Source organism: Pipra filicauda, unplaced genomic scaffold, assembly GCF_003945595.2.
Source record: "Pipra filicauda isolate LSUMZ 115617 unplaced genomic scaffold, ASM394559v2 scaffold480_size458065_pilon, whole genome shotgun sequence".
NCBI lineage: Eukaryota > Metazoa > Chordata > Aves > Passeriformes > Pipridae > Pipra > Pipra filicauda.
The window spans coordinates 101,548-120,990 of NW_024104621.1; the positions used below are offsets into that span (position 1 = coordinate 101,548).

The following is a 19,443-nucleotide window of genomic DNA, read 5'->3' on the forward strand; positions in this document are numbered from 1 at the left end:
CCAGGACCACCCCGGCCCCGCAGGAGCCCACTCGGGACCCCCCAGCCCCCCGCGGGCACCCTCAGGAGCCTCCTCTGGCCTCCCAGTGCCCCCCTCCAGCCCCTCAGGAGCACCCCCCAGGTCTCTCCCAGCCCCCCCCCAGATCCCCTCCTAGTCCCCCAGGAGCCCGCCCCGGGTCCCTCGGGGACCCTCAGGGCCCCCCCAAAGCCCCTCCCGGGGGTCCCGTTCCCGCCCTGACCCCGCGGGACTCCTCTCGGCCCGGCGCCGCCGCAGTGCGCAGGCGCGGCCGCGCTGCACGCCGGGAGCTGGAGTCCCCGCCGCCGCTCGCTGGGTGAGACAGGGACTACAACTCCCGGCGTGCACCGCGCGGGGCGGTGACGGGGGCGCGCGAGGGCCAGAGCGCGGGAACGGAGACGGGCGGGACCAGAGGGTGGGGCTATTATGGGGGCGGGGCCATGCACAGAGGGCGGAACTCTGACCGAGGGGCGGGGACTGGGGACAGTGGGGCGGGGCTACAGGCGCTGGGGCGGGGGTGGCCAGTCCCCGGGACCAGTACCCAGTCTCAGCTCCCAGTGCTCGGTCCGAGCTCTCAGTGCCACTCCCAACTTCCAGTATCCCACTACCAGCTCCCGGTGTCAGCTCCCAGTGCCCCCTTCCCATCTCCTAGTGCCCAGTGCCAGTTCCCAGACCCAGCTCCCAGTGCCCAGTGCCGGCTCCCAGTGCCCAGTGCCTAGTGCCTCCGTCCTGCTTGCAGCTCCCAGTGCCAGCTCGCAGCAGCCGCTGCCTGCTTCCTGGTTCCAGCTCCAGGAATCCCAGTGCCCGCCCCCAGTACCCGCTTCCGTGACTCGGTTCCAACTCCCAGTTCCCAGTGCCAACGCCGGCCCCTCCCGCGGTCCTCCCGCCCAGCGCCGGTGCCGTGCCCCTTTTCCACCGTCCTTATCGGCCTTGTCCCCCTCGCCCCTCTTATTCCCATTCCCGCTGTTCCCGGCTCCCGCTCCGCCGGACGGCGCAGCAACATGTGGCTGCAGGTGCTGCTCTATCTCGTCCCCCTCCTTCTCCTCGTCCTCCTCCTCCTCTTCCTCATCCCGGTCCTCTTCCTCCTGTTCCCGCAAGTCTCGGGCGGCCGCAATCCCTTCGCCGCCGACAGCCGCCGCCCGCCCGGGCCGCTCGTCACCGACAAGGCTGTGCGGAGGAGCGTCGTCAAGACAGGTACGGGACCCCCGGCGGGCATCGACCCCGGGGACAGCATTGACCCCTCAGGGCGGTGTCACCCGCCGGGGTAGCATTAATCGCCCCGGCATTGCCACTGGAGCGGAATCACCCCCCGGGCTGTCGTGGCCCCCCGGGGCAGCATCTCCACCTGGGGCAGCATCAACGCCCCAGGGCGTTATTGTCCCCCCCCCCCGGGTGGCGTCAGCTCCCCGTGTCAGTCTGAAAATGCCACCCAGGGTGGCATTGTCCCTCCCCCATGTGGAGTCCCCCCCTCTGTCAGTATGACACCCCCCCCCAGGGTGATGGCATTGTCCTCCCCCGGGTGGGGTCACTCCCTCTGTCACTCTGAAACCCCTCAGGGTGGCATTGTCCCCCAGCGCCGGAGTCCCCCCCTATGTTAGTATGACCCCCTAGGGTAGCATTGTCCCCCCGGGTGGTGTCACCCCCTATGTCAGTCTGACACCCCTCAGTGTGGCATTGTCATCGCCCCACCGTTGGAGTCCCCCCCCGTGTCAGTATGACCCCCCAGGGTGGCACTGCTCCCCCCGGGTGGGGTCAGTCTGAAGCCCCCCAACATGGCATTGTCCCCCCAACGTCGGAGTCACCCCTGTGTCAGTGTGACCCCCCGAGGGTGACACCCCCCAGCCTGGCATCACCCCCTGGGTGGTGGTGCCGTGGTTTTGGGGGTGCCCCGTGCCCCAGGGGTGCCTCCCTTGCTGACACCCCGCTGTCCCCGCAGTGTTCTCGGCAGAGAAGGTGCCCCCGCAGCTCGATGCCATCGTGGTGGGCAGCGGCGTGGGGGGGCTGGCGGCAGCCGTGCTCCTGGCCAAGACCGGCCAGCGGGTGCTGGTGCTGGAGCAGCACGGGAAGCTGGGGGGCTGCTGCCACACCTTCACCGAGAAGGGCTTCGAGTTTGACACCGGTACGATTTGGGGCTCCAAAATTCCCCCCCAGATCCAAAGGAGGGGGCTGGGACACACTCGGGGTGGGAATCACACCCACTGGGGGTCAGATAAGGGGGCCCCAGCACCCACCCTGTGTGAAACAAGCCTGCTCTTCACCCCAAAATTCTCTGGCTGAAGGACACCAAACCCCCCTGAATTCCCCATATCCAGCCCCTATGGAACTCTCAGCACCAGGAATATCACCTTAGGACAAACTTGGCACCTCCCTGGAAAACTCCTCGCAGTGAGGCAAAGTCCAGCTCTATGTATTCCCAGAGCTCCAGGATTAATTATTTACAGCAGAGATGAAAAATCACGATGTGTAACAAAATTCCCAATTAAAAACACCACGGCAAGCAGCATCCACCCCAAGTGGGAGGCAGATGTATCCGGATTTTCCCTTTCCCTTCCACAGGGAGCTGCAGAGGTGGGGATGGAAAAGCAAGAGGAGGGTCCTGTGCATCCCAGGGTGGAAAAAAACAGGAAAAATACCAAAATGTAACAAAATTCCCCAGATTCCCAAATAAAAATGTGATGGCGAGCACTGTTCACCTCAAGTGTATCCCAGATTTTACCTTTCCCTTCCACATGGAGTTGATGGGGAGGGGATGGATAAACAAGAGGTGCATTTGGTGCATCCTGGAGTGGGAAAATAAAGGAAGAAAAAGGAAAAATAAAGAAAAAAAGAGGACAAAACCAGTAAAATGTCTCTTTTAGGGATCCACTACGTGGGGGAGATGCAGGAGAGCTCCCTGATGCGGTTCCTGATGGACCAGCTGACGGATGGGCAGCTGGAGTGGGCCCGGCTCCCGACCGTCTACGATACCGTGGTTTTGGGGGACCCCCAGGGCGATGGCAGGACCTACCACATCCATTCTGGGGAGCAGGAATATTTCCAGAAGCTGAAGGAGCAGTTTCCTGGGGAAGCTGCGGCCATCGATGAGTTCCAGCGGCTGGTGAAGGTAGAGGAGCACCCAGGTGGGATAAAACAAGGGGGTTTGGATCCAGAGGATCACACAAAGAGGGGAAACCCCCTGGCACCCAGATATTGGGTACCCCCAGGGAATAATGGCCTTGTCCCAAAAGTGTTGGGGAACACATCCAAAGTCACCCTTTCCTGCCTCAAAACCCCAGCGTCACAGATCTTTCTGGGGAGATTTTCTGGGGGGACATTTTTTGAGGGACCTTTTTTTATGGAGCTTTCTGGGGGAGTTTTTTGGGAGGACCTTTCTGGAGGAGTTTTATGGGGGAGCTTTTGAGCAGAGTTTTTCTGACTGGGGGAGAGCTTTTTTGGGGGAGTTTTTATAGGGAGCTTTTTTAGGGGGAGCTTTTTTGAAGGGAGATTTTTGGGGGGGAAGCTTCTCTGGGGAGCTAGCGCTCCCCTTGTCCACAGCTCCCCAGGATGCCCAGCAGTGAATTTAAGGGGAAAAAAGTACTTTGGGGTGTGTCCCAAGCGTGGCCCCGCTGACCCCGCGCTCCCCCCGCAGAGCACCAGCCGTGGGGTCATGCTGATAGGCATCCTGAAGATGCTCCCGCAGTTCCTGGCAAGGCTCCTGTGCTGGTCCGGGCTCCTCCCGCGCGTCTGCTCCTTCTCCCGCATGGCCTCGCGCAGCCTCAAGGAGGTGGTGGAGGGTCTGACCCCCAACCCTGAGCTCCGGGCTGTCCTCAGCTACCTCTTCCCCACCTATGGTAGGTGACCAGGAGGCTCCAAGGTGGCGTCAAACCCTTTAGAAACAAACAAAAAAAAAAGGCAAGAAACCCCTTTTTCCCATGTGTGGGGGAGGGCTGCTGCGTGGTGGGTGCTCCACCAGTATCCTTGTCCCCAAGTCACTGGTGGGTTGTCCACGTGTCCCTGTTGCTCGTCTCCATCTCGTTCCCTCCACGTCCTTCACCTTCCCAGTAGGGCAGCATCGGTCCTGTACAAGGGAATGTCCCCACTTGGAACCCCCGAACCTCCCCCTTGCCTCCATCCCATCGCCCAGGGCTTTGCTCATGGTCCGCCACGACTTGGTTGGGTTGGTGACCGCAGGCTTTGCCACAGGGACGCCCGTGCCCAACGTCCTCCCCGCTCCTCCAAGTTCCTCACCTGCATCCCTCCTTCTTCCCAGTGTCATGTCTATGGTGTTCCTCATGCTAAACCCTTTAGGATAAGCCCCAAACCCGTGATTTGGCCCAAACCCATCCTGGCTCCCCCTTTTTCCAGGTGTGATCCCCTCCAAGGTCAGCTTCTCCATGCACAGCATCCTGGTGGACCACTTCCTCCACGGTGCGTGGTACCCCAAAGGCGGCTCCGGGGAAATCGCCTTCCACACCATTTCCGTGATCCGGAAAGCCGGAGGCAACGTGTTTGGGAAGGCACCAGTGGAGAGGATCCTGCTGGACTCCCAGGGCAGAGCCTGCGGTGAGCACCGGCACGGGATAGGGCGCGGGGTCGCTCCCCGGCGCGGGGGGGTCCCTTCACCAGCACCGCTCCTCCCGCTCCGGATTTTCCCTCCCAGGTGTGAGTGTCAAAAAAGGCCAAGATCTGGTGAACATCTACGCTCCCATAGTCATTTCGGATGCTGGGATATTCAACACCTATGAGAAGCTGCTGCCACCGGAGGCGCAGGCCCTGCCAGGTACCGGGCCCTGGCAGGGTTACAGCGTTAATCCTGTCCTAAGCTTCATCCCAAAGCGGATTTATCAATTAACATTTGATTTAATGTTAAATTGTTCCTGTGCCACAGCCCTAAAAACACGTCCCTGGCCACTCATTTCTTCACAGGGGTTTTAATTAGGCCTAAATTAATCAGCCAGAATTGGCCGTAGTTAGCAAAGTCCTGGTTGGGTGCGAGGATTCCCTAAAAAGCACAGTGTAGGGCCTTGAAATTTGTGGAAGCTGGTGGAATGTCCACCTGAAGTTGGGTTTAGAGCTGCCAAAAAATCTGCTGGAAGGGGCAAGGGTGGGTGGAAGGGGCATGGATGGGGGCATAGTGGGATGGTGGGGTGGAAGGGGACGGGGTGGATGGGAAAGGGCACAACTGGGTGGAAGGGGCACCAGCAGGAATGGAGATGGTTGGGTGGGTGTGTGGGAAGGGGGAACAGGTGGGTAGGAAGAGGGCGTGGATGGGTGGAAGAGGCACAACTGGGTGGAAGGGGCACACTTGGGTGGGAATGGGGACGGGTGGGCAGGTGGGAAGGGCAGGGTTTGGTGGGAGGGGGTCAGGATTGGAGAAACCACTTCATAGCAGAGGATCCTAGAAAAGCCTGATTTTCCCCAGAAAAGACTGATTGCCCTTTTTCTCTCCCTGTGGCAGAGATCCAGTCCCAGCTGCGCTTGGTGGCCCACGGCGAGGGCTGTCTCACCGTCTTTGTCGGCCTCAACGGCTCAAGGGAAGAGCTGGGACTGGAGCCCACCAACTACTTCATGTACCCAGGGAGTGACTTGGATGGAATGTAGGTTTGGCTTCACCTTGGACCTGCTTCATTGAGCATAAGGAGATGAATTCCCGGGCAGTGACTCGGAAAACAGGGATTCAGGTGTAATGAGGATTCAGGCAAAGGTATGCACCGAACCCCACCTCGACCCTTGCATCTCCCTGCAGCATGAAGAGCTACCTGGATTCATCCAGAGAAGAAGCTGCCAAGAACATGCCTTTCCTCTTTGTCACCTGCCCCTCGTCCAAGGACCCCACCTGGGAAATGAGACACCCAGGTGAGGCTGAAGCCCAACCACAAATGCTTGTGAGGGGCTCCAAAACTCTTGTTGGGGGTTGGTGACATCCAGCAAGGAGTTTCTGCTCAGCTATCTATGGTCAAAGCTGCTGAGCAGGTGGCTCATGGAGTGCAGCCTTTGAGATACCTGGATGAAGGACACGGAACCCCAAAGACCTGGGGACATCCCCTGGGTTTGGGGCAGCAGAGTGGGGTGAGTGTGGGCAGAGGGATAAGTGCCCCGTCCTTGTCCTCCCGCAGGTAAATCCACGCTGGCCATCGTCACCTTCGCCAGGTACGAGTGGTTTGAGGAGTGGAAGGACAAGCAGGTCCACAAGAGGGGTGATGACTACGAGGACTTGAAGAAGACCTTTGTGGACGCTGTCATGCAGACTGTCTACAAGCTCTACCCCCGCATTGAGGGCAGGGTGAGGAAACTCGGGGTTTGGAGGTCCTAAACTTGGGTGTCAGGGGTCCTCCAGCTCCTCTCTGGGTCCCCTCTACACACCCAACACTGGAGCTGGGGCTGAACCTGCTGGACATGAGCTCCAGCATCTCACTAACCCATCACTGCTGCCTCCTCAGAGTGCAGGAGTGAGTGGTCCTGGGACCATGAAGTGCTTTGGGTGGGAAGGGACTTTAAAGCTCATCCCGTTCGACCCCCTGCATGGGCAGACACACATTCCACTAGATGAGGTTGCTCCGAGCCCTGTCCAACCTGGGCAGACCTGGACAACTGTCCCAGGATGGTCCTTCAGAACCAAACCTGGGCAGAACCACCACCCAAGGGTCTGTGAGGGAACTCATCTCAGCCCATACTCCCCAAAAACAGCTTTCTGGAGCACAGGGCTTCCCCCCCACTGTCCTGGTACCCTGCAGACCACCCTGTTCCCCTACCCCTGCAGGTTGAGTACCTCTCGGGCGGGACACCCCTAACCAACCAGCACTACATCGGCAGCCCCCGCGGGGAGGTGTACGGCACTGACCACAGCATCCCCCGCCTGCAGGCCGAGGTCATGGCTGCTGTGCGGGCACAGACGGCTGTCCCCAACCTCTACCTGACAGGTGACAGGGCCAGCAGTGTCCTCAGATGGGGACAGCTCTGGGGGAGCGGGGTGTGGGGGCAGAAAACCTCCGATCCTGAAGGGAAGAGCCACTGCAGTGCTGTGGAGCAGTGGAAGGGCTGCTGGAAAAGTGGAGTTCCACAGTCCCAAGGGGAGGAGGAAAGGGCTGTGCTCCTCCAGCTCTGTGGGGTTGTCTCCTTGCCCAGTGCAGAATGGGGCAGGATGAGGCCCTTTTCCTGCTGGGGAGAAGGAAGGGGTCAAAGAGGGAGGGGGTTGTGGGTTCAGACCCCAGGGATGGTGTGGGGGCAGCTGGAAGGTGGGGAAGGTGATGCTCAAACCAGCATTTGTGGTCGGCTGGGACAGAATGGGGAGTGAGGGCTGCTCACAGGGGGACTGTGGCCACTGCTCCCTCCTTCCAGGGCAGGATTTGTGCCTGGGTGGCTTCATGGGAGCCCTGCAAGGAGCCATCATCTGCGCCAGCAGCATCCTCAAGCGCAACCTCTACGTTGACTTGGCGAGGCTGAAGAAAAGCTTGGAGGCCACCAATGCCAAGAAGGGAAACTAACACCTGCTGTCCCACCATCAGGGACTCCCCACTGGCCACCACATCACCTCCACCTCCGCATTCTCCACTGTCACACACCTGTAGCAGATCCATCTCCGTGCAAAGCCAAGGATTTCAATCCAGGAAGATGCTATTCCCATTCCCAGCCAGATTGTCTGGCACCTCACCCACCTGAAACACATCCCCTTCCACTACCACATCCAGTGCTTGTCTCTGGCCATGAAGAGGGTCCCCAAGAGCTGCCCCACAGAGCCATGGCCAGGAGAGAAGTCACAGTAACCCCAAAACAGGCAGCACCAGCAGGTAACAGCATCAAGCACCCAGAGCTGCTGGATCCCACCAGTGGAGCATCAGAAGAGCATCAACCTCCACCTGCAGCCCCCAGAGCTGTTTGAGAGCAATGGTACTTGTGGGCTGTCCAGTGCTTCCAAAATCATTTCTGGGGGCAGCAGGACCCCCACGCCCCGACATTCCCAGTGTTTGGGGGCTGCTCTTCCCCCGTTGCCCCAAGGCATCGATGGCACAAGCAGCTGCTCCTTGAGCAGTACAAAAGTCCTTCTGTCACCTGGGAAAAGCTTGGGAACAGTGTCAAAGTCCTGTCTGGTTGGAAGGGAAGCACAGGAGGCTGGAAATAAATAAATAAAATAGTGATAATGATCCTGGGATTTGTACCTCGTGATGGGTCAGCAGGGCTGGGTGACGTGAGGGGGAAGGGAACGGGAAGGAGAAAGGAGAGCCCCATTGCTGGGGGCTTATACTGCTCAGTTTCGAGGAGGAATAATGACAGAGAGGCTGTAAATGGGGAACCCGAGGAAAACCAGTGGCCCATGTGGATTTACCTCCCTGTCACATCCTTAGAGTGGGCAGGGATGGGCAATAAGGCTGGGGAAGCTGGATGAGGCTGTTTTCCCCATTCTCAGCCTTGGGAAGAAGAATTCCCTGGAAGTGGGGGGGAAAAGACTTGGAGAGGGTAAGGAAGGCAGTGTAGGATCACCCGGGTGCTCCTGGTGTTTCCGTCTCCCATCCCTCTCATCCCCACCATCCCCTCGGAGGATAAAAATCCTCCTTTTTTTCTCTCCTGCCTGAGCCTGGGGTGCTGTGCCCCCCTCCCACCCTCTGCCTCACAGGTGCCATCCCACTCCCAGGTGACAGAGAGGACACCAGAGCTACGTCACTCAGCTGAGCAGGATCTGCTCCCAGGCTTCCCAAAGGAGCACCTGGGGCTCAGCCTGGGGCCTGTGGGAGTTTGGAGCCCACCTCCCCATCTGAAGGGACACCCCAGTATGTCCCAGTGAGGACATGAGGCCAAGCTGGGCTTTGGCCACTGTCAACACAGTTGGACTCAATGATCTTAGAGGGCTTTTCCAACCCAAACAATTTCATGATTTCCCAAAGCCCAACCATCCCCATCTCCCACCTCCTGGTCCCCCACCCTCCATGACACCCTGAGGTGGCCCCGTCATTGCAGGGCTCTGCTGTGAGCATGGTAAGGCCTTTGAGAGCATCATCTCCACCTTGGGCTGCGACTCAAAGCTTGTGAGACTGACACAGATTTTCCAGATTCGGTGCTGGGAGAAGAGCCCAGTGCTCCCCAAAATCCCCAGAAACATCTTTGTTCAGGTAATGCAGCTGCTGGATGAGAATTTCCCCTTTTTGCTTGATTTGGGTAGAACTGGACAGGCACAGCGCAAGGTTTAAAGCTGCTGCCACTACAAATCTGTTTTAATTGTGGATTTTGGTACCTCTTTGGGCCATTCCTCACTCCCCAGCTTCCCACCAAAACCCTCCATCCCAATTCTTTTATGCTCCATCCCTCTTTTTTGATGCTTTCAGCAATTTTGAAGCCTCCTTGCTCACTGCAAACCCACCTGTCCCAGCCTCCCACCATCCCTACATGTGTCCCTCCTTCAGAGCAGAGCCTCAGTCACTCCCAGTGTCCCCATTTCTCCCAGTGGCTTGCACCCTTTGGACTACTGGGGCTGAAATCACACTGTTTGCCATGATACAGGACATCACTGGGAGAAAATATTCCTCCCAGACACTACATGGATAGAGATGAATCCATAAAAGGTGACTTTAAATCCCATCACGGTGACACTTGGGACAGCAAACCCCTGGGAGCAGGACTGGGAGAAGCCTGGCTGTGAGCTGGTGATGGAGTAGGGGAAAAATAAAACCCAGAGATGGTTCCTTAGCAGGGAATAGTGTGACCATGCTGGAAAGGAGCCCTGGAAATAGGCTTGAAGGCTGATCCAGCAAAGAGGATTAGATCACTGAGCAAACTGGTAATTCAGCGACAGGTCAGGACCAGCAGAGAGTGTGAGCTCTGCAAACAGCCAGATCCCAGAAACCACCCAGAACCATCCCCTGGGGCATTCCTGTCACTGCCAGGGAGTGGGGACAGCCAGGGATGCCCCAGGAAAGGTCCTGGGAGGCTGCTCTGGGCACCCACAGTGTGGGCAGGGGGTTCCTGCCCCTGTGCCCCACTCAGGTGAGATCCCACCTCCAGCTCTGGGACCCAACATGAGAGGGACATGGAGCTGCTGGAGCGAGTCCAGAGGAGGCCACGGAGATGCTCTGAGGGCTGGAGCCCCTCTGCTCTGGAGTCAGGCTGGGAGAGCTGGGGGGGTTCACCTGGAGAGGAGAAGGCTCCAGGGAGAGCTGAGAGCCCCTTCTAGTGCCTAAAGGGGCTCCAAGAGCTGGAGGGGGATTTGGGACAAGGGATGGAGGGACAGGACAAGGGGGAATGGATTCCCACTGCCAGAGGGCAGGGTTAGATGGGATATTGGGAGGAAATTTTTCCCCGTGAGGGTGGGGAGGCCCTGGCACAGGGTGCCCAGAGAAGCTGTGGCTGCCCCTGGATCCCTGGAAGTGTCCAAGGCCAGGCTGGACGGGGCTTGGAGCAACCTGGGATAGTGGAAGGTGTCCCTGCCTATGGCAAGGGATGGAACTGGGTTGTCTGTAAGGTGTCTCCCAACCCAACCTATTCCACAATTCTTGGCTGGGGGGGTAAAGGCCCACAGGGAGCCTCCAAGGACCCCAAGGGAGCAGACCCAAGGGAGCTCACAGTGGCCATTCTGCCCACAGGCTTGTCGGGGGAAAATTCAACCAGGGGTGGGTGTGGAAAGTTGAATATGAGTCGAATATGAGTCAGCAGTGCCCTGGCAGCCAGGAGGGCCAACCCTGTCCTGGGGGCATCAGGCCCAGCATGGCCGGCCGGGGCCAGGGAGGGGATTGTCCCGCTCTGCTCTGCCCTGGGGCGGCCTTACCTGCAACACTGGGGTAGTTTGGGGGGACACAATGGAAGGGAGAGATTGAGCCATTAGAGAATGTCCACAGGAGGCCACGAGGATGAGGAAGGGCCTTGATTGGAAGCCGTGTGAGGACACTGAGGGCACTTGGTGTGTTCAGCTGGAGCAGAGGAGACTGAGGGGAGACCTCAGTGCAGTTTTAACTGCCTGGGCAGGGGCAGAGGAGGGGCAGGGACTGAGCTCTGCTCTGGGGGGACCAGGGCCAGCAGCCAGGGAATGGCTGGAGCTGTGCCAGGGCAGGCTCAGGTTGGATCTCAGGGAAAGGTTCTTCCCCCAGAGGGTGGTTGGGCACTGCCCAGGCTCCCCAGGGCAGTGGGCACAGCCCCAAGGCTGCCAGAGCTGCAGGAGGGTTTGGCTGATCCTCTGGGGCACAGGGGGTGACTCTTGGGGATGGGCCTGTGCAGGGCTGAGGGTTGGACTCAGTGATCCTTGTGGGTCCCTTCCAACTCAGCACATTCTGTGATTCTGTGATTCTGTGGAATGTGACAGCACAAAGGCAGAGACTGAGTGTGATCCAGATGGAAGCTCTGACTACTCCCCACCTCTCCTTGGACAGCTGTGATGTTCACCTGCTGTCCAGATAAGGGAGAGCTCCTGATGCACCAATGCCAGCCAGAAAAGTTTCCTTTTGGCAAAAAAAGTAGGACAAAGCAAGGCCAGGGCACAGCCAATGTCCCTGTCCTTCCTTTTCACCCCACAGGCTGTGTGTCCTTCCTCAGCCCTTGCAGATCCTGCAGGGTCCTGCAGGGAGGGGACCATCACCTGCCCCTCCACTGTCCCCTGACCCACATGAACAGGGAGGGAATGTTTTGTGCCAGGCCGGGGGCACCTACGAGGGGTCAAGGGAAGGTCCTACTCCACCCCCAACCTGCTGGGGACCCCTGCCCTCCTCAGGGCCCAGGGCAAAGGGATCCTGAGGGGGAAAAAAAGCCCAAGGAATGATGAGCAGCAGGTTGTTCCCTGTCACGCATGAAGAGAAAGGGACAAGTCACATGAAAACCAACCGAAAAACCCTCTGGGAAGGTGAGTGGCTCAATCTGGAAGCACCAGAGCTACCAGGGGGAGGGTTTAACAAGCCAAGGGGAACATCTTACCTGGGACCCTCTGCAGAGCAGAAACCTCCAATTTAGGCACAGGATGGTGCAGTGACACCCGAGCCCTCCCCAGCAGCACCCCCATGGCTTCCACAGCTCTGGGAGGGACCCAAACTTGCTTCTCCCCCTGATTTTCTCACCCCAAAGAGCTCTGACCTTACAAATGCCATCTCGCTCATTTCGATGGGTTTTTAATCCAAACAAACCTCCCCAGACTATGGAATTTTGTCTTGGAGAGTTAAAACTGATGTGTTTGCTTGGCTGGTGCCCTACCCATAAGAAAAATACCTGCTGTGAGATCAGCACAGGTTCAGGTGTTTGCTCACGAGGCCACGCAAGATTCAAAGCTTTAAACAAAAAAAGATCAGATAAAATAAACCCGAGGGTGGTTTTCAGTTTGCATGTTGGGTTCACTTGGGATCCAGGCTGGAGGTCAGGGAGTGGATCCAGGAGCGTTTCACAGAATCATGGAATCATTTAGGTGGGAAAAAAACCCTGAGATCATCAGAGCACTGCCAAGGCCACCACTAACTCATGTCCCCAAGTGCCACATGCACATGGCTCTTAAATCCCTCCAGGGATGGGGACTCCACCCCTGCCCTGGGCAGCTGTGCCACAGCTGGACAGCCCTTCCCATGATGGAGTTTTCCCAATATCCAACCTAAACCTCCCCTGGCACAACTTGAGGCCATTTCCTCTTGTTCCCAGGTAGCAGAGCCCAATCCCCCCCCGGCTCCACCCTCCTGTCGCAGCTGGCACAAGAGCAGGGGGGTTGAAGGGCACAGACCCAACCCCAGCTCTCACCTCAGTGTCCAGTTTCGCCCAGTTTTGCCCAGTTTCTCGTGCATTAAACATCCTCCACCCCCTCCACCCTCCAGGCCTCTCTGCTAAACCACCTGTATCAGAATCTCAGCAACCCAGCCCTGATAAGCAGAGCCCAACCCAGGGCTCTGAGTTGGCAAAGTATTTCTGATTTTATTTCACAGTATTTCCACTCCTGCACTGAATCCTGGGCAGTCACCCCAACATGACCCCAGCTGGCACTCACTGCACCCCGGGGTGCTCCTGCCACTTCCTGCCCTCGGGGGACCTGAGAGGCTGTTCCTTCCCACCACACCAGCTCTGCCTGTCAGAGTTAAATGTTTCGAGACCTTTCCAGCCCTCTCAAATCAGGGTGGCAGCAGGCAAGGAGTTCAGAGAGTTCTTGGAGCATAATTCAGTGTTTTTTGGGAAATCACCCTAAGGACATGGAGCAGAGTGGTGCTTTGAGGCCCTTGTAGCAAGGCTTGGCCCAGCACTCAACCCCACATCCCCATGGGAATTTTCATTTTCATTTTCCACCTTTTTTTCTCCCCAAAGCTCTCAGCAACCCCATTCCCAAGAAAACCAGTGGCCTTCCCTGTTCCCAGCCCAGCCTCAGCACCACTGCCAGGCCAGGATCAGAGAGACTGGGACCAGGGAATTTCCTCCTCTTAGGAAAAAAGTCGGTGAAAGGAGGAAGTTTTTTCCATTCACTGCAGGAAACACTCCCCAGAGGTGCCCTTGTAATCCACTGTGGATCATGGCACCCTCTCTTCCCCTCTCCACAGCTGATTGGCAGCAGAAGCTGCACCACTGGGGTCTCTTTTTTCCAGTCTCTCCCAGTTTCTGCTGCTCCAAGGAGCTGGGATGTGCTGGGATCCTCCTCCAAGGCTCCCTAGGGGAGAAAGAAGAAATCCAAGAGGAGAGCTTGGGACTAAGCTCTGTTCAGAGCAGTTTAATCTCCTCTTGGGACCTGACCTCCTGCCACCCCCTCGGCGGAACTGGGCGACACTGGGCAGGGTTAAGCAGACTGGAAGCTTCAAATCCGCTCTGGGTTGGGCCTGTCTGGGCTCCTTCCGGCTGCACATGGAGCCCTGAGCACAAGCAGCTCCAAAAAAAGGGCTGTTTTTATCAGTCAGTCTGGGTTTTGCATAAAGAGGAACCAACCTGCACTTCGGCGCCAGCTGCCAGCAGAAACCATGCAAAGAACACCAGAAAAACAAAACCAAGAGAGAAGTGAAAACTCAGTGGTTTGGGTCTTTTTTAATCCATTTATTGACTTCACCACACAGAAAATCAAAAAACAGTACAAAGAACTATAAAAATTCTGATCCTTCCAAGCAAGGTGCATTTCACTGCAGCAGAAAACAAATCATGTGCTGGTTCAAGCCTAAAAAGCAGAAATATTTGGCAAAAAACCCTCTGTACCAACAGACACCACCCATGGAAAATGTGTGTGTCCAAAGGGAAAAGGTTCTGTGTACCTTGATCCCTTTGGAACATTTGCATAAAATAAATACCATAAAACTCAACAAACTGGGAGCAATTCCCAGAGGTTTTGGACAGCCTGGGCTGTTGGTACAACACGATGGCCCTGGGAATTGCTGAGGGGGGAGATTTTGGTGCTTCCTGGAGCTGTGAGGTACATCCTCATTACCCTAACGAGCTCGTGCTCAGTCCAGCCTGGGATCAGGGTGTTTGAGGTCCAAAATATTCCCTCCCCTGCTGGCACTAGGGTGGGATTCCCACAGCCTGGAGCAAGAGAGGATTTGAAACAGCTCCCAGGATAGAGCAGCGAGTAGATGGTGAAAAAAAAACCCTTTCTAAATTATTACTCAATTTAAAAAAAAAAAAAAAAAGGACAAAGCAGGCACAGAGCACACACACTCCAAAAAGCACACACACTCCAAAAATCCTGGCTGGAGCAGCCCGGGAACACACGGAATTCCACACGTTGGAATAGAGTTTGTCCCCCTGCTGTCACCAGCCAACAGTCAGTGCCCCCTCCCCACACCCTACCCTAAATGAGACCCCCAGTGAGCCTGGCTGATCCCATGGCATCCCTGGAGCAGGGAGGCTTGGTGCAGGAGTTCCCACCCTTCTTCCCAAGGGTTACATTCCCAGCCCTGTTTCCCTTCCCTCCACCTCCCCCTCCCGTTCTCCCAAACAGCTCCTGAAGTACTTTCAGCATCTGAGAAGTTTCCCAGGGAAACCCTGAGAACTCTTTAAAGCCAAGAGGACCCTCTTCCACCCCTTGTGCTTGTCAACAGCTGGTAAAAAGGAATGGAGGAGGATTTTTGGGTTTGGAGAGGGTCAAGCCCCCTCTCCCCCCTTGGAATGAGTCATTAGGAAATCCAAACTAGAGCTGTAGCTTTCACAGTGACCAGGAAAAGGCTTTGCCCTTGTCCAAGCTGACCAAAGGGCAGGTAACCAATTCTTCCCAACCCTGGGAAGGCCGGAAAAAGGCCATTCTCATCCCCCCCACAAGGAAAGTTAACCCCCTGGGATCATTCCTGTGCAGTCAGTGAGCAAGTAGGGGACTGGCACACGGTTGGCATCGGCTCCAGGTGCAGGTGGGGACCCATGTGAGGAGCTCTGAATTCCTCAAATCCAATTTTTTCTGCCTATATTGGAAAAATTCAAAGCAAAAGCCTGGCAGGCACTTTGTGCCCTCTCCAGAGATGTCCCAGCTTCAACAAACCTCCTGGGAGCAGAACTGCAGGAATAAAACCCACCTCACAGGTGTGACTGGGGCACCGACACCTCTGGCAGCCCTCGATCCAACCAGCACCAGTCCAACAGAACCAGGAGAGCAGGCTGAGGGACTGGAAGCTTCACTCATCCCAAACTTCTCAGGTATTTACATTCCCTCCTTCCTGTGTTTGAGGAGGGAGAGGAAACAATCACAACCTCCCCAAGTGGCTCCTGCTACAGCAACACTGACTGGGCATGGAGCTTTCCCAGCCTGACCCCCTCCTGCACAGCACCACACCACAACCAGCACCTCCAGTGCAAACAGCTCAGCTGGGAGGACTGGGAGGAAAAACACCCGCGTGGAGCATGAAGGGTTGGAGCTACACACCAAAAACTACCCCAAAACAGCCAAAGATGTGCGTGAAAAAGGGAATCTAGGCGTGAAACTGGAAAACTGTCTCAATCAGGGAGAGAAGCCCCGAATGTGGATCCGTGGTGGGTCAATTCCAAATAAGTGCAATCACCACGGTCCCAACCTGAGCATCCAAACCCAACGGATGGAGCAGAAGGAGGTGACCACAGCAGCTCCATGCCCAGGCAAGGGGACAATCCCATGGCTCTTTGCGCAGCAGATCCTTAATTTCCTCCCCAAGAGGAGGGGTCAGTCCAGCAGATGGCAAATTCCATTGCATTGGGACACACAAGTTCTGGGAATGCTGGCACTGGCTTTTCCTGCAGCCAGATGCCCAAGGGGAAAACAAGGCAGCTGGGAAAGGAGAAATTTAGGAAAGTGAGAGGCTTTATCAAGGTGCAGGTGCAAAACAAAAAAATGTTTCCCCTCCTTCCTGAGGACTGAAATCCGACTGTGGCAGCACAGCATTCCCATTGCTGGCTCTTGTCATCCCATTGAATGTCCAAGGAGGACCTTAGATCTGGAAAGGCAAAAGGAAAGGTTTAAATTACTTGAAAGCTCGGAATTGCTTTGCTGCTCTGCCCAGATCTCGGGGCTGGAGAGGGCTGATGAGCTCCCAAAGCAAACACTAGCTCTTGTCTTAATTTGCTTCCCTTTCCTCTTCCCATGGCAGAAAATAACATCTGCCTTGAAGGACAAGAGGTGAAAAAGGTTTCAAGGGGAAGAAGGAAGGGATTTCTCCACAAATCCTACCCTTCACTCACAAATCCTACCCTTCACTCACTCACTCACTGGTGACAGTCATTTGAGCCAGGCACAAACTTTCAGCACAACAGAGCTCGAGACTCTCCCACCTCTGCCCTGCTCAGCTGGGTCAGCTCTGCCTGCATTTCTCAGTACTTTTGTTTCCATTTCCTGGTAAAATCCTGTTCTTTGACCAAAATCTGCTTTCCAAAACTGACTGACTCAGGGCTTTGGGACCATTTCTAATGCAAAGGGTCGACATTTTGTATTTCCAGCACACAGCAGGCACCCCAACCTTCCCCCAGCCTTGGGGGACACAGTCCCTGCTTTGAGTTGGTCTCACCTTTTGATCCAGTCTCTGGTAATCACCAGATTTGGGCCGTCGACCAGTTTTTGATCTTTTTCCTTCCAGGGCAAAAGCAATGATCTTTGGAGAGAGAAAAACAGGGACAGGGTGAGTGGGGGAGCTGCTTTATCTCCCTTCCAACACAGGCTTGCCTGTGGTTTTTCACTCACCTGCTCCTATGACCCCATTTCCTGTGAAAAGGCACTTGAAATAAATAAATATCAGTACCTGACCCCAGCTAAGATGGATAATGAGGTTTGCTCAACAAGCAAAAACAGTAAGAATTTGTTTCCTTTCTCCTCCCTCAAAACCAGCTTTGTGAGGAAAAACAACCCCAATCTTGTGCAGCCTGCTGTAGAAAACTGTCAGTGAGTGGGGATTTCACAACCCTTTGTGTTTTCACCTTTCAACCAAAAATCAGCAGCAGAGCTGAGATCACCCAGTTTCCACAGGGGTCCTTTCCTGGTTACAATCCCCACCCTGCTCCTCACACTGCTGTCCTGCCACATGAACGTGAACCACACTGGGAAATACTGGTGAGAAACCAGTCAGGGGGAGGGGAAAGGACTGAGTGGGTTCCAATCCCAGTCCTCAGGGGGATGTGGAGGGGTTGGAGCAGGGCACTCACCTTGCGTTTGTTGTGATAGGCCACGTACAGGGCAGCCACGATGACGGCCGTGGTCACCAGGTAGGCAAAGAAGTGGCTGCTCTCCGAGCGGGCCCTGGGCACAGAGGGAACACTCTTGCCTCTCTCCCGATCAAAGGAGGTGTCCCTGCTCTCCTCGGTCTCAGTGTTTTCCTCTTCGGGGGTCTCTTCGTTGCCCAAAAAGCCGTCGCCGTCCGCAGTGGAGGAAGATGATTGTGAGGGGCGGTTTTGGTCCACCTGGGAGTTCTGATTGTCCTGGCTGCTGGGCTGCTTGGCACCATCGCTGCCCTGGCTGTCACCAGCATTGCTGTGGTTCTCACCAGCATTGCCCTGGCTCTGGGCCTGCTGCCTGTCACTTCCGTCCTGGCTGGTGTTCTTGTTTGTGGGGTTGGTGCCCTCATCCTTGCCATCCTTGTTCCCGTCACTGCTGCCCTGGTTGGTGCTCTGGTCCTTGTTGTTGCTCTGGGTATTGTCCGCATTTGTTTTTTCGCTGCTCTTGTTGTTGTCCTCGCTCTTGTTACTCTCAGGCTGGGCATCAGCCCCATTTTTGTTACTGCTGGCCTGGCTGCTGGTCTCGTTCTTGGGACCGTCCTTGTCATCTTGGCTGTTGTTGTTGCCACCACCCTGACCATTGTTCTTGTCACTGTTGCTGTCGTTGTTCTCCTGTTTCTGCTGGCCGTTGCTCTGGGTCTGGGGGTCGCTGCTCTGGGTCTGGGTGCCGTCGCCCTGGTCACTGATGCTGTTGCCTGAGCTGCTGGCCTGGTTGCCAGTGCTGCCGACTTGGCCTCCGTTGCTCTGTCCCTCTCCACCTCCACCGTTGCCTCCACCAGCCCCATTGGTGCCTGTGCTGTCCTGGCCATCCCCCGTGCCGTTGCCTTGGCCTGGATTGTTCTGTGACTCATTCTCCTCCTCCTTCTTCTCTTCGTCGCTGCCCTGTTCAGGCACATTTGTGTTCTGGTGTTCATTGGCCTCCTGGTTCTCATCTGTCTCTGTTACGCTGCTCGTGCCCGTTTGGGGCTGGGATTGCTGCCCTCCGTTCCCGTTGGCCGCATTCTCTTGCTCCTTTTCGCTGAGTGTGGACGCTCCCGCCTGGCCGTTCCCTCCGTGCCCCTGGCCGCCTCCTCCTGCCGCTCCCGCTCCCGCTTCAGGCTGCTGCGGTGCCCCGCTGACTGGGGAATTGTTGCCGTTCTCCGCCTGCTGCCCCTGTGCTGTGTGGAAACACGGGGGGCACAGTCAGCACCGGGAGAACTGAGATCCAGTGAGGGGGAAATCCCCCGAGAGGGAGAGGGAAACTCCACAGGGCGACGGGGAAACCCAAGCGGGGAGGGGGGAACCCACGGGGGCAAGTGGGAGCTGGGGGGGAAGGCGAGGGGAGCCCCAGGGGGAGAGGGGGAACCGGGGAAGAGGGGACTACGAGAGGGGGACGGGCGGACCCCGGGGAGCCCCTCCCGGCCCCTTCCCAGCAGCGGCCCCAGGGCAGAGGAGCCCCCGCAAACGGAGCGCGGTGCCAGAGCCCCCCCGGCCCAAGGGCTTCGCTGCCCCTCCCGCCCCTGCCAGCGCCCCTGGCGGGCTCACCGGTGGCGCGGAGCGCGAGCAGCAGCAGCAGCAGCAGCGGCAGCAGCGGCGGCAGCGCCGGACGCGGCCCCTCCATGGCGGGCGGGCCCCTCACGGCGGCCGCTGCCGGGCGCGGATCTCGCGAGAGTGGGGAGGGCGGGGGAGGGAGGGAGCGAGACCGGCCGCGCGGGGGCGGGGCTGGGGGCACGGGGCGGTGCCTGGAGAGATGGGCGGGGGCTGAGGGACAAAGGGCGGGGCTTGTGCCGACGGGGCAGAGCTGAGGGTCTGGGCGGGGCTTAAGGAGAAGTGGGGGCGGGACCGAGGCGGAGCGGGGGGTGGGGCTTGCTGAGAGGACCGTAATTT

General features: G+C 57.3%; 3 protein-coding genes across 3 annotated transcripts in view; 2 read left to right on the forward strand and 1 right to left on the reverse strand.

Annotated features, from left to right (window-relative positions):
- The window catches only part of LOC113995197, a 196,712-nt gene that overhangs the window by 28,511 nt on the left and 148,758 nt on the right, over nt 1–19,443 (forward strand). The gene's annotated exons all lie outside the window — the stretch shown is intronic.
- RETSAT (retinol saturase) lies at nt 904–8,136 on the forward strand. The gene is made up of 11 exons (XM_027734530.2): nt 904–1,209; nt 1,952–2,134; nt 2,874–3,118; nt 3,644–3,845; nt 4,360–4,557; nt 4,655–4,774; nt 5,453–5,591; nt 5,741–5,850; nt 6,111–6,277; nt 6,755–6,914; nt 7,333–8,136. The coding sequence occupies exons 1-11, from the start codon at nt 1,017–1,019 to the stop codon at nt 7,476–7,478; spliced, it is 1,863 nt and encodes a 620-aa protein (XP_027590331.1). The 5' UTR covers nt 904–1,016; the 3' UTR covers nt 7,479–8,136.
- On the reverse strand, nt 13,932–19,190 carry TGOLN2 (trans-golgi network protein 2). The gene is made up of 4 exons (XM_027734799.2): nt 19,102–19,190; nt 17,509–18,734; nt 16,878–16,961; nt 13,932–16,310 (listed from the first exon to the last, which is right to left on the reverse strand). The coding sequence occupies exons 1-4, from the start codon at nt 19,175–19,177 to the stop codon at nt 16,305–16,307; spliced, it is 1,392 nt and encodes a 463-aa protein (XP_027590600.1). The 5' UTR covers nt 19,178–19,190; the 3' UTR covers nt 13,932–16,304.

Excerpts from the sequence above, each read along its gene's own strand:
- RETSAT (XM_027734530.2), top strand. The coding sequence starts at position 1,017 with ATGTGGCTGCAGGTGCTGCTCTATCTCGTCCCCCTCCTTCTCCTCGTC. Across the intron at positions 4,775-5,452 it reads GGAGGCGCAGGCCCTGCCAG|AGATCCAGTCCCAGCTGCGC; the intron begins GTACCGGGCCCT and ends TCCCTGTGGCAG. Across the intron at positions 6,278-6,754 it reads ACCCCCGCATTGAGGGCAGG|GTTGAGTACCTCTCGGGCGG; the intron begins GTGAGGAAACTC and ends CTACCCCTGCAG.
- TGOLN2 (XM_027734799.2), bottom strand. The coding sequence starts at position 19,177 with ATGGAGGGGCCGCGTCCGGCGCTGCCGCCGCTGCTGCCGCTGCTGCTG. Across the intron at positions 18,735-19,101 it reads GCTCGCGCTCCGCGCCACCG|CACAGGGGCAGCAGGCGGAG; the intron begins GTGAGCCCGCCA and ends GTTTCCACACAG. Across the intron at positions 16,962-17,508 it reads CCTATCACAACAAACGCAAG|ATCATTGCTTTTGCCCTGGA; the intron begins GTGAGTGCCCTG and ends CTCTCTCCAAAG.